Genomic DNA, 14786 nt, shown 5'->3' with positions numbered 1-14786 from the left:
AGAGATAAGTCATTGGCAAGATCTAGGGGAGAACTATTGCATGTGAACGTGAATTTGGCATGTGCTGTAACTATGTAACACTTTACGTTGCATCCTGCAAATCAGTAACAAAATTTCCATTTCAAGTTGTATCACATCTAAAATACTATCAGAAGTTCTTATTTTGTCAAAAGAGGTTAGTGATCAAGAAACAGAAGAGAATGCAACATTCTAATTGTTTACTGCAGATTATGTATGCTCAACATGGCGTGTGAGACAACTGATGTCATAAAAGGACTGAAATACATGGAGTACTGACCATGTTATTCTGCATGTGGTTTCTGCAACTGGCAGAAGAGTCGTGAGATAGGTTGTTTAGGAAATTAAAGGGTAAGATATTAAACGTAAAAAAGAAGAACAATCATAGCATGCAGAAAGTGAGTAAGCTAGACATTTATTCTTATAACGCTGAAAATTCATTAGAAGGTATTCATATGAAGTATGCATTTATTTTAGCTTTTAACAAGTAATGCTACAAGACTGGGTTGAAGAGTTACCATCAAAGAGTCACACTGCCATCTGGTGGACATAGTTTGATATTGAAATTAGGGAAAGGTTCACTCAGGACTGAGTAAAGATGTTATGCATATGGGAAAACAAGTAGGCACGTGCCCACTCAGATTTCTGCTATAGTCTTTTTTTAATAATTTTAAGCTGCAGACAGGGTGCCTAGAGAGAAGTTGTGGTATTGTATGAGGAAGTCGGGAGTGGCAGAGAAATATGTAAGAGTGGTACAGGATATGACAGGGGTAGTGTGACAGCGGTGAGATCTGCAGTGGGAGTGACAAATCCATTTAAGGTGGAGGTGGGATTACATCAAGGATCAGCTCTGAGCCCTTTCTTATTTGCAGTGGCAATGGACAGGTTGACAGACGAGATCAGACAGGAGTCCCTGTGGACTATGATGTTTGCAGATGGCATTGTGATATATAGTGAGAGTAGAGAACAGGAAGAGGAGACCCTGGAGAGGTGGAGATATGCTCTAGAGAGGAGAGAGATGAAGATCAGCAGGACTAAGACAGAATATATGTGTGTGAATGAGAGGGAGGATAGAGAAATGGTGATGATGCAGGGAGTAGAGTTGGTGAAGGTGGATGAGTTTAAATACTTGGGATCAACAGCTCAGAGTAATGGTGAGTGTGGAAGAGAGGTGAGGAAGAGACTACAGGCAGGGTGGAGTAGGTGGAGAAGAGTGTCAGGAGTGATTTGTGATAGACGAGTACCAGTAAGAGTGAAAGAGAAGGTCTACAAAAGGGTAGTGAGACCAGCTATGTTATATGGGTTGGAGACAGTGGCATTGACAAAAAGGCAGGAGTCAGAGCTGGATGTGGCAAACTTAAAGATGTTAAGATTTGCACTGGGTGTGATGAGAGGGTAGACAGGATTAGGAATAAGCATATTAGAGGGTCAGCCCAGGTTGAACGGTTTGGAGACAAAGCCAGAGAGGCGTGATTGCGTTGGTTTGGACATGTGCTGAGGAGGGCTGCAGAGTATATTGGGAAAAGGATGCTAAGGATGAAGCTACCAGGTAACAGAAAAAGAGGAAGGCCTAAATGGATGTGGTGAGAGAGGACATGCAGGTGGCTGGTGTGATAGAGCCAGATGCAGAGGACAGGAAGAAATGGAAACAGATGATCCGCTGTGGTGACCACTAATGGGAACAGCCGAAAGAAAAAGAAAAGAAGAAGAAGATTATTGTTATATTTTTAGTACTGTTTTCACACAGTCACTATTCTGAAAGTGCAACTCTGGTTTTCCTCATTTCAAAGTGCCCTAGCTACAGATTATGTCCCTCAAGCCTACTGGTCTGTTTTACCACAGAATGAGCTAATAGGTAGGCAGAGATACATTCAGCTGTTCTTTAGATCTGTCAAAGTAGAGTGCAGAACAGGAAAAAGAACAACAGCTGTTCCAGTCCCACTACAACAAAGAAGGGCCTTCCCTGCAGGCTAATGCAAGTGCTGTTTCATATTAGTTCCTGTCTTTTAGCAAAAGATTTGTTGATGGAGTTATTCACACACAAAAAAGATACGGTTCTGCCTTTTGACTCCTTTAAAGTTACATACTGCTAACTATACAAAGTGAATTCATGCCTGCAGTTACATTTAAAGCCTGGCAGATGACTATGAATAGACAGACCACAAGCAAAAATTACTACCAGTGAATTTCTGCAGTACACTTATTGGTGGAACAATTGTCAATGTTTTGACTCAGTAGAAAAAGTTGTTTGTCTTTCGTCTTTTCCCGGTTAAGGGTCGCCACAGCCGAACTCCGGTCCACTAATGATTGGCAGTAGATTTTTATGGTGCCAAGTTGCCAGCTCGACCCCCAACCTTCAATGAAGGCACGCCCATTCACGCATGTCTTTCGGAATGCCACTCGACCATGGGGAGGACATACAGACTCCACACAGAAGGCACTCCTCACACTCCAGCCAAGAATCGAACCTCTTGCTGTGAGACAACAATGCTACCACTGCACCACCACAGATTTGACTCAGTAGAAAAAGCATTTTAGAAAATGGATGGATAGAAGATTTTAAATGTTTGCCTTCTATTAATATCAGTGGCTCACTTGCCTTTTTTCATGCCAGGTTCTGTATCCACAGCAGGCACTCACTTACATGATTTACATTCCAGTGCTGACTCTGTAGTGGGGCTAAGACTGTTGCACTCCTGAGGTATAGTATTCAGATGAAGTATTAAATAGAGCTTCCACTGTCTGCCTGAATTGACTTAGTGGTAGTTCATGTGGACATTAAGTATTTCGTGGTACTTTTTGATAAGGAGCAGGGGAGTCTCCCTTGGTGTCTTGGCCAACTGTCCCCTAACAATAATAGGCACTATCTCAAGTCTTCCCTGCAAAATCCCTGGATATGGGATGTACTTGGTAAACACCGTGAACTACAAAAAAAAGTGAAAAATACATCTATACCCCAGAGGTTTCAGATGCTGATTAATTAGTTGTAACAGTGGTGATGTAAATGAGGCATGTGCCTGCACTGCAAGGCAAATGTTTTTAAAATATGTTATAACCTGTTTTAGAACTGATCCTGCTGAGTCTGAAAGAGAGTGGAGATTATGAAAGAAGCATGTTTATAAGTTAACAAACCAATGAGAAAAAGATGTCTGTGCATTCTTGAAATTATTTATGTTACATAACCAGTTTCTTGTGTACATACATACCTTGTCTCTTACAATATGGAATCAAATGGATTTGTCCAGAGAACTGTTTTTTATATTTTTTTCCAAATGGCTACTAGGAAACAGAACAAGTACCAAAAGCATGCTCCTTCTTACCACTCTGTCGCAGAATTTAGTTTCTAAGTTGGTTATTCAGTCTGTCCTTTTTAGCTCTCAGAATGCGGCAATTTTTTTATTTTCATTGGACATGGGTATTTTTCTATAGTAATTTCTTCACATTTAACAATTGGTACAGTAATAATAAGTGTGCAATATAAATTTTAAGTAGATGTGATAAAGTCAAAAGATGAACAAACTTCAGTTTTTGAAAGTGCAAAATATTACTTAAATTTGCTTTATTCAATAAAGCAGTTATAGCATGCTAAAAATCACCAGAATGCATCATTTTACTCCAACATGTTTTTCTTCTAGGGGCATGCCCCCTGGAATGCCTTAGAGGTTTGTAAATTTTGTGTTACTCAAAATTTCTAATTGCATGCTGCCCCTGAGGGATGGTGAGTGCATTATATGAGTCAGCCTAGGGTGCTTGCAGGACACAGATGGGATACAGGAGGTCCTATATTTGCATCCCCTTTTTGTTACCCAAGAAATCTTAGTGGCACTGTCTATAGAAAAATTATCTTAGTGATAAGCAAAGGAAATGCAGTGTCTCATGACAACCTTTCCCATCAGGTTGGTCTCAGGGAGGAAACAGCAGGGCTGGTATATAAGAAAAACAAAACTATATGTTTTTATTTTTATACATCAATGGAGTTCACCAAACTATAATACAAATATGCAGTAGTTAAGAATTATGCAACATTTTGCATGAATTACATAGTTTCAGGATCATTTGCTACAGTTTATCATGCCATAGTTATAATGTTGTTCTGCATCACGGAAGATACAGCAAACCTTTTTTCTGAATGATTTGCCTGTACAGTATTGCATGTACTTATACATATTCTGTCTACAACATCTTAGCTATTAAATTTTGTTTCTTTTGCAGCCATGAAATACGATGGAGTTGATGTGTTTGGTTACACAGCCTGGTCTCTACTGGATGGTTTTGAATGGGAACTTGCAAATACAATCAGACGAGGACTGTTTTATATAGATTTCAACAGTAAAGAAAAAGACCGGCTTCCAAAGTCAACAGCTTTGTTTTATAAAGAAATCATACGGTCAAATAGCATCCCTCAAATAAGCTATTCCAAAACTTCACAGGGGCAGTTTCCTTGTAATTTTAATTGGGGAGTCGCAGACTCTGTGCTACAGGTATTTAATATCTAAATGCTTGATCAAAGAAATAAAATGACATGTGGATCAGTTTATTACATGAGCAGAAATGTTTTAAACAGATAGTGAAACAAATGTGTCTTATGACTAGTAAAACCTTTCTTATCTCAATGATTTCATACTCTAAGCAGAAGAGAATTTGCATCAGAACTATAATACTGTAATATTCATGAGCTATATGTAAAAGAAATATGTACGGTGACTGTCAAATAACTGATTTGTCCTGACAGTATGCTGTGACATCATGAAAAGATAGGAACAGCGCCATTACTGTATTTCTATAAAGATGTATGTATTCCCATTCTCTGGTCTGCTAGTGCTCAAGGGTAAGTCATTTTAGTTAATAGGATCTGTTGGAACGGTTATAGTCTTCCTTTCATGTCTCCGCTTAAGCTTGGTTTCAAAGGGGATATATAATAAAGTATCAGAAATGCCTGTTATGATCTAATGAGTGCAATATAAACTACTGAGAAGCAAAAAACAGAATGTTTAATATTGCCAACTCCAGCACCTTTCACTTGTATGTCTCTGTGCTTGCAATGTAGTTTTCATTGAGTTTCTTTTGGGGGGGGTTATCCTGTAAGGTGTTATTTCAGTGTTTGGTTTACCAGTGTGTGATACAGTGAATTAAAAATTGTAGCATATTGCAATGCAAAGTGAACAGACTGTTGCTTAATTCCACATGGCAGAGGATCTTGGTAGAATACATCAGGGATGAGGTTTGCATAAATTGTCTCAGGAAAATGGGAACACGATGCTGTTTTTGGAGAATACTGCTTAGGGAAGTAAACAGAGCCACATGGTTCTGCCATTGAAGGGGTTCAGATTTCCTTTTCTGTTAGGAGCAAACCTTAAGAGGTCATTAGAAGTCCATACCCAAAGCTCGGTTCATGACTCTGTGTACTTCCTTATGTAGTATTTGAGTACAGTCTATGGCAGAAGTAATTCTAAACTTGTTTTATTTTGGGGGGGGTGAGCTATAAAGACACAGTACTTTTGTTGCCCCAGCAGTAAGGCAGATATTTTGACTGTGGTTACTCATGGAACATAATGGGTCTTGTGTTTCTGAATGGAAGCCATTATGCTGGCTACTTTAAGGTTTAGGTAAAGGAGTTAAGAAAAAAAAATGGAAAAAATCAAAAATCCACCACTAGGCACTAAAATAAACTCAATGCTGCCCCGACACAATAAAGGCTGTCCAATTTCCACAATCACGAACTGTCTGTGTGTATTCCAAATACGACCACGGAGTGATAAAATTAAAATAATATTTATTTAGCCATACAGATAAAAATTGATTGGATAAATTTAATAGATACAATAAATTCGATTAAAGTAACAGATTTAGCGCATTCATCTCATCACTGAGACTTCTTCAGAATCCTGTTACCGTATAAACTAGTTCATTCTTTTATAACAAATAATTCTCACTCATTGGTCCACAGAAACCAACATCATTAATTATGTAACACTATACAATTAATTGACATAATATGCTTTTCTTTCCTTAATGGGGCTGACTGAAATGCTTAAAATGCAAAAGAATAAACAGAACACACAGAAAAACTGAATGTTTGAACATATTGTCGATTCTAGATACTTAAATATCCCTGTACAATATTTCATTGTGTGAAAATGACTTAAAAATATATATATATGTGTATATAGGTGTCAATAGAAAATCAGCAATAAAACATATGCAGACGTGAAAATGCAAACGTAAAGAATTTTTTACAAATCCCAAAAATCAAAGGTCAACTGCTGTCATAAACGTCACAGATACTACAGTATTTTCTGCAACTAAAGTGCTACCAGATATTGAATGTAGGTATATACAACATACAATATATGTATATATGTAAATATAAATATGAGTATAAATATAAATATAATTTAATATGATCCATAATATAAATATAAATATATATAAAAATGAATATATAATTGTATAATTATATAAATATTTATGTAAAAAATGGAAAGCCAGTAGTGAGTGCCAGGATAGACTCCAAGTCTTCTGCAAACCTGGATTAGATATAATAAGTAATTAAAGAATTAATGAATTAATAATCTTGTTAAGCTGAAAGATTCATCCTTACTTAAAGAAACATTCTTAAATATGTGGTTGATCTTAAATCATTTTGTAAGTGGAATATTGTTAAGCTATTCAGTTTTTTATTGGTCACACTCTGTAACTCTATGTGACCCTGTCATTTCGTAGTTCACGTGTTTGCTGCTGAATGTGCCCAAATGAACGTACAGACAGATGTATTTTAAAGTAATTCTGCTGCAGTAAAGAAGAATACTGTTCCATCGTGACATTTGTTCAGCAGCAGACTGACATTTGACAGGCACTCAGCTTCTGTACACAAGTGTCTGCCATACACTGTACAGTATATTAAGAAAGGGTCAGTGATGATATCCAAGTTATTATTATTCAAAAGCTGTTTCAAATGTTATTCACATCCAGAGTGATACACAGCGGAGAATTACAGCTGACAGATGAAAAACAATAATTAAAAAGGCTGTGTGTTGCAGTTTGTTCATAAAGCTCATCCTTACATGACATGGATATGCTGTAGCCCAATTAAAGTGTTTCCCTCATTCCAGATGTTGAATTTTACATTCATCTTTCACTCAGAGACCATGGATGGCTGAAGTTTCAGCCAAATTGAGTCTCTCAGTATCGTAAATTTAAACTCATCAACTTGTCTGCTGTACTAACCACCTATCTCATAATAAAGCAGTTATTTCTGTTTTCCTGTTACCGGCTGCCTATGAAATTAGATTCAAAGTGTTTCTAATAGCAGCTGTAACATTCTGCCTAACAAGGAAAAAATATTAAACCCCCTTTGGTCACCTAATAGTGAAAATATATCTACTGTATTAATTCTATTGGCGGATTTCACTTATGAGGCGCCAAGATAAATTATTTCATATAAGGGTCAGACTAGCTACACAAATAACCTGGTGTAATGTCTTGAATGTGTACTTGTATTTGTTATGATGATTACAATGGACTTTTTCTTTTTTATGCTCCCACCATTAGCCCACATGTATAGTTACTTAAATAATATTGTAAACTGAAAAGGCAAAATAGACTACTGAAAAACAAAATAGAGAAGAAACCACACAGTAGCACAGAACGAAATGATAAAGCGCTTTTCGTTTATTCCAATAAACAAACTTCTTCAGATCAAGAAAAACAAAAAGTCACGGCTTAAATACTCTCTGGGCTAATACTTACAAAGTCAATTAACTACTTAAGGTGAAAGCTGACTTGCAAGACACGCCCTATTTGCAAACACAACTAGACTAAAAGCTGCTTTTAAAGTAAAAGCTAAAAATCCAAATAGTCAGACTAAAAGTACAACTAACATTGTCTATAAAAAATGTGTAAATCTAGCCTACTACTAAGCTAGTGAGGCAAAGAAATAATAATTACAAGTGCATAAAAACTCCGCTGATGTTTGTAAAACTGATTTAATACAAATACTTATGTTAGTGCACTAAACTGTGTATGTTGAAGCACATCAAGTGTGCTGAACATAATTGGTAATAAGTAAAGTATCAAGATAAAACTACAAATTCTCAGCAAAAAATACTCAGCAAAAAATACACATAAGGTCATTGAATCAAGGTGCTCAAGAGCATTAGAATAACTGTGCCATATTAGTGTGGAAGGTAACCTGACACAGCCTACCTATTAAGGCTCCTAAGTTTAAGAACACTACTTAAAGAACAGTTCTCATTCAGACCTGTTCATATATTCTTGACCTCAAGTGTCTCTCAGTTTTCCCAATATAGTACTTCCAACATACTTTACAAAAAGCTAAGTAAACCACTCCCTGGGTATAACAACTACTATAGCCCCTAGCTTTCAAAGTTGTCCCTAAACTGGGCAGTAATATTTCCTTTTGTTCTGCTATAAAGGAACACTGGGCACATCTTCCACATTTGAACGTTCCATGTTTTCTACTTGTACCTTGAATAATATGTGTTTTCTGTTGTTCAAGGAGATTCTTAACATTTCTGTTCCTCCTATAACTATATTTTATCCTCCCCTGAAAGATGTTTGTTGTACCATACATTTCCTTGAACATCCCCCAAGTTTCATTTATGCATTTCCTTAACCACCCCATTCCTTTATAAAAGGTCAACGTAAGATATGGTGAACCATCCAATCTATTCATGTTTTTAATATTCTCTGACTTCTTCAAGTAACAATAATCTGTTTTGAAAGTATTAGGTTCGTCTAACGTATTGGAAGGGCTTCTACTACTCGTGGTATACGCATATAAAAACATATGTAATGGAATAAATTTATATTTTATACTATTTATTTTATACTACTATACATATTTTATATTTTATATTTTCATTTTTTATTTTTTATTTTTATATTTATATTTACATTTCTGACATTTACATATGTATATATTAAGTTTTTTAAAATAAGTGAAAGGGTGGGGAATGTGTGTATGTATTCACACTTGTGCTTACACAATATATTGTTCACATTTTTTATATAAACATTTAATACTTTTTATATTTATTTATATATATATATATATAACTATGAATTCAATTGGTATTTTATAAGTATTTCTAGACAAAATGGTCCATTTTTATTTTATTTATTTATTATTATTGTTACCATTTCTTAACAGCAATATTTTGGTATAGAACTATGATCGATTTGTTGTAAAATTGGTGTGTATACCTTTAGTAGGAAGTCCTTTTTAGAATGGTTAAATTAATTAATTAATCAATTATTGTTTATGCCAGCCCACTATTGGACAAGTATATATAAGTGAAGTATTTGTTAAATTAATTGTCTCTGAAGAAGTCTCCGAAGGGAGACGAAAGTGCTTAGTCTGTTGTAACTACTGTTTGTGCTGTTGTGGTACGTGTTGGAGTCAATAAACCTACTTTCGTCTATTGGATGCGGTCCGGCTGATTTTTAACTGCTTGTATTGAAGGACTACCTTTATTGCTCTCTGAACAGGCTGTTGAGATTTTTTAGTTGTTTCTTCAGCTTTTGCTGGTGTATTTGTGTTACAAATTATCACTTAAGGCATAGGCAAGCATACATTAACAGAAAAGAAAACAAACCATATTAACATTTTTTCAATTTATATACATTAAACATCACATTTATTTTCATTCCTTGCAACTATAATCAGTCCAACATTATATAAATTGCTGAATTTGTGCCTTCCCTTAAGCCTCATTTCTCCTTTTTTTAAAACACAGCTTTATTGAATTATCACTTGTGACATAGGCAACTTTACATGTATACAAAAGTAATCAAACTGTATTAACAAATTAACATTTACAAGCATTATACTTCAAATATATTTCCATATATCATATAACCTAAGCAACATTACATAAATTAGTCAATTCCTGCCCCTTATTTAAACAAGAAACAACTTTATTAAACCATCACTTACAACATAAGCAATCATACATTTATATAAATGAAAACAAACCACACCGACACAATCCTAAATGCAAGCATTTTACATCACTAACCATACAGACACACTCCCAGTAGTAAACATTATACACCACTTATAATCTACCCACTCATTTTCAAACATTACATAACTCATTTAAGTCCTGCCTTCTTTTAAACCTCATTCCTCCCCTGTATGTATTGTTCCCACAATTCCAATTTTTCCTATATAGTTTGCTCCTACCCTTTTCTGAAGATCTCAGTTCCAGTTGTTTTATCTCTTTTACTAATGTACTACTTCTAATATAGTTGGTTTAGATTTTGATTTCCATTTTCTAGTAATTGCTTTTTTGGCAGCCACCAGAATTAGACACAGCAAGACCTTACCACGTCTAGGCAATTCTGATTCTGTGTCATAGCTCAGAAAAATCACCTCCCTCATCAGTCCAATCTGCCCATCCAGCATATCTGACAGCACAATCCCACAGGGAATCCTTAAAGTCCACCAACCCACAGCACTCTCAGAAAATATATTCCCAAGCACCTTTTTCTTCCTTGTCATACCTCCCAACATTTGCTGTCGACCTGAGGAAAACTTCTCTGGAGTCTACTTCGGGTATAAAAATATCTTTGTAAACATTTCTAAGCAAAAATCCTAACTCTTCTAGAGTTTGTTGCATATTTGTGAGACATAAATATATCCTCCCATTGTTTCTTTGTGATGTGCTTATCCAGTCTCTCTTCCCAATCCTCTGATTGATTCTTATAGTTATAATGCACAATTTTATCTGCTCTATGAATTGTTCCCTTTTTAATGGCAGTTTCTGTTCTAGAGTCTACTAAAAACTCTACCAGTGATGGTCTTTTGTTTAGGATCCCCATATTTCTTTCTCTTTGACTATACTCTGATATCAATCCTTGGTAGGGAAGGCAATATCGAACCTGCAGTCCAAATAAATTCTTGGCCTCTTCCCATTCTATTACCTTTCCCTCTCTAGTTATTTGCTGCCAATACCTTGATTCCTTTGTCAGTTTTCTTCAATAAATTCCAGGCTCTCTTGCTTATTGTCTATATCTCTAATTGCAGTTATCCCTGTCAACAGAATTTCCATTCTCCATTCCTGTGTTGGCTTAGTTCTTAGAATACTTTCTGCTACTTTATGGATATAATATTCAGTATGATTATTGTTATTCTCCTTAAAGGCCTGCATCCAAAATCCCAGTCTCTCCTTCTTTCTTCAGCTTCCCCTGTTTCAACATCATCACGTTCCACTTTGAATTATAGCTTTCTGCTTGTGCTATGTAGAGGAGCCTTAACTGTGTAGCGCTGAAATACTCCTTCAAATTGGGTAGTCCCAATCTGCCCTGTTCTACTGGAAGAATCAGCTTATTCCACTTGAGTCTTGTCATGTTCCCCTCCCAGATAAATTCCTTCAGCTCTTTATTAGTTGTTATCCACAACTTCTCCTCTGGTTGATGAAAATATGTCAAACCTGTGTATAAGACTAAAGGGACTAAAACCATTTTGACTGCTTGAATCTTACTATCCATATCCATATCCATATAACAAAGTTTCCATTTTTCCAGTTTTTGTAGTATCATTTGTTTAGTTTCTTCACACATATCCTTAGCTGCCACACCAGAATCATTTTTAATCCATACTCCTAAATACTTCTGTGACATCCAGTTAATATCCCACTGGACTGCCACCAATAATGTGATGTCTCCCACTTAAAACCTGGGTCAGTAATTAAGAAGCCTCAATCCTCATCACTGACTCCAGTGTTGGAGTATTACTGAAACCACCAGAGCACCAAGCACACAAGAGTAAAATTCTACAATTTCCCTTAAGAGCACAGCAGGAACATGTTCTATTTCCTGGGACTGTACTGTATACCTCTGTCCACCCCAAATGTAATCCCTTGTCATACACTTCATAGCAATGTGCTCTAGTTTAAGACCTCTGACTCATTCACACTAAAAAATAAATTCAAATCTCACTCTGAAACACTTATAGGAAGCCTGACGCAGATTTCCCACTGTGTCCCTCCCCAGTACAAATGATAAACGCTGTCACCAGAGTCAAACAGGTCTATGCACCCTTCAAAGGGTGATCAATTATTAAAAATTAAATATCAAAATAAATATTAGCTATGACCAGAAGCAGCCAGACATTCAAGGTGGCCGGGAGAGTATCAAACACTCTCTAAACTCTAAAGAATATACTAATTGTACAGCCACAATGTAAAGCAATAAAAAACATTTAATAATAAGTACAATGATTACAAGAATGTAAATCAATAATTTTCAATAAACACCAGAATTAAATCACCAGAAATATAAAATTAAAATGTAGGATAGAAGTCCATCATCTTAGAAAAACTCTATCTAGATAACTAAACTTTCCTAATCTAACTAGAAAATACTGTCCCTGATCTAATCTAAAACATAACAGTAAGGCAAAGGCATGCTTACAGTTCTGGTGAGTCATTTTTCTTGGTTATCCACTGCACAGCACTGTAATTGACTGCAACTCTTAACTAACTGCCCCTCAACTGACTTCAGCAGTCTGTTTTATATCTAGGTTAACAGTCTCAACTGTCTTATTTTTAAAAATAACAATCAGCTATTTGAAACAGTTCTTTTTACTGTCAATCATCTGTTCAAATAATCACCTAGCAACCAAGAACATTCTAATGACATCGCCTACTGATCAGCTGATTCTCCACAGACAGTTTGTACTTTAGAATCTCCCTCACAAACATGTGCAACTAGAAATGTATCAAAATACTGACAGGTTCTTTAAACATTTTGTATAAACAGAAGGTACTCAACATTTTAAAAAAATATTTACATTTTTAACAATTAGCCATGTTGGCATCAATACAAGTTAATCTGAGAATATACACAAATCTCCTGCCAGACATGCTAACACAGATGACTGCGTTTTCATTTCCTTCATATTTTTGTATCATGTTCCATAAATACGGATACTGCTGAACCAATTAGTATGTGTTTATATAATTTACCGCTATTGCCTGTGTTTTAGCTCCATTCATTTTCTATCCCGAAAATATTTGAAACTGTCTCAAAGTGTTCCAAAATACTGTAATGTCTCTTTCTGGTTTTGCCAGGTATAAAATAATATCAACTGCAAATAGAACCAGCTTTTCTTGACTACCATATTAATTATATCCTTGAATTTCTGAGTCCCTTATTTTCTTTGCCAGTGGTTCTAAATATAATGCAAATAACAAAGGGGAAAGAAGGCACCCCTGCCTGGTTCCTCTGCTCAAACAGAAATTATCAGGGAGGACCCCATCCACTTTAATTTTTGCCTCCAATCCCTCATATAGCCTCCTAATCAACCTTATAATTTTTTCAGGAAATGCAAATATTCCATTGTCCTGCTCATAAAGTGCCAGCTTACTCTGTAAAAAGCTTTCTCCTCATCAAGACACACCAACAACAATAGTATGTTCTTACATTCTGCTTCCCTCTGGATCATTAATGTTTTGTTAATGTTGTCAAAATGTTTGCCTCCCCTCTACAAAACCACATGAATCAACATATATCAATATTGGCAACACCTTTGCCATTCTTTTAGCTAGTATAGTCATAAACACTTTATAATCGTGGTTTAAACTGAAATGGGTCTATATGAAGCTGGGTCTGATGGATCTTTACCATCTTTTGGTAATGCAGCCACCACAGCTTTCTTCTAAGATATTGATGCTTCCCCTCCTTTTAAAATACTGTTAAATAAAATCTTCCAGATCTTTATCAATTTCTTTCCTACTAACTTCCAAACTTCCTCAGGAATACTACCTGTTCGGTTCCCATTCAGAAGCCTGAAACATCATAAGCCTGAAAATCAAAATCCTGAAACCAAAAGCCTGAAAATTCAGAATCCTGAAAACTCAAAATCCTGAAAGCCCAAAATCCTGAAAGACCAAAATCCTGAAACTCAAAATCCTGAAAACACAAAATAGACATACTGATGTCATTGTGGCTTTGCTATTGTTAGCCCTGTGGTGTTAGGTCATGCGTTGGGGTCAGGTAAGTGTGTGGTTGGTTTTATTTTAGGGTTAGGGGCGGTTTAAGTGAGTTAGGGTTAGGGTGCAGGTTAGGCATGTATGCAATAGTGACAAATATTGGGGTTAGGGGCGGTTTAAGTGAGTTAGGTTTAGGGCGCAGGTCAGGTGAGTGTGCGATAGTGACGGACCTTAGGGTTAGGGTTAGGGTCAGGGTCAGTTGGTAGATATTAGTGTCTTTATAGTGACATATTAGCATTATTTGTGTTTTCAGGATTTTGAGTTTCAGGATTTTGGTCTTTCAGGATTTTGGGCTTTCAGGATTTTGAGTTTTCAGGATTCTGAATTTTCAGGCTTTTGGTTTCAGGATTTTGATTTTCAGGCTTATGATGTTTCAGGCTTCTGAATGGGAACCACCTGTTCTTAGACGCTTTCCTGAAGATTGATTATACATTACTGTTTTTATCTCATCTCCTCCTATCTTAACCACTAGTTGTTGAGCCTCAACAACCTCTAACCTTCCCATAATTAAGTCTTCCATAACTTTTTCCATTTATGCTGTTTCTTTATTTCCATATTTCTATGCTTTATACAATTTCTGAATGATCTCTAATACCTCTACAGGATCTCTGGTTATTTTACTTATTATAGGCTACCTAAGTTTGGCAGCAACCTCTTCTACTTTCTGTTATCTAAGTTGTTGTGCTAAAAGTTTTTTGTGTTCTGGAGTTGTCATCAAAAATAGTTGCTTAACAGTAATCATTCTAAACT

General features: G+C 35.9%; 1 protein-coding gene across 1 annotated transcript in view; it reads left to right on the top strand.

Moving 5' to 3' along the window:
- The window catches only part of KLB (klotho beta), a 556186-nt gene that overhangs the window by 399579 nt on the left and 141821 nt on the right, over positions 1-14786 (top strand). The window contains exon 3 of the mRNA XM_044062936.1: positions 4231-4499. Within this exon, the coding sequence (XP_043918871.1) occupies positions 4231-4499 (269 nt within the window). The remainder of the gene's footprint in view (positions 1-4230; positions 4500-14786) is intronic.

This window comes from Protopterus annectens, chromosome 2.part1 (genome assembly GCF_019279795.1).
Source record: "Protopterus annectens isolate FY-2018-M chromosome 2.part1, PAN1.0, whole genome shotgun sequence".
Classification (NCBI taxonomy): domain Eukaryota; kingdom Metazoa; phylum Chordata; order Ceratodontiformes; family Protopteridae; genus Protopterus; species Protopterus annectens.
Note: the sequence above shows the minus strand (reverse complement) of the source record. Positions and strands in the feature narration are given on the sequence as shown.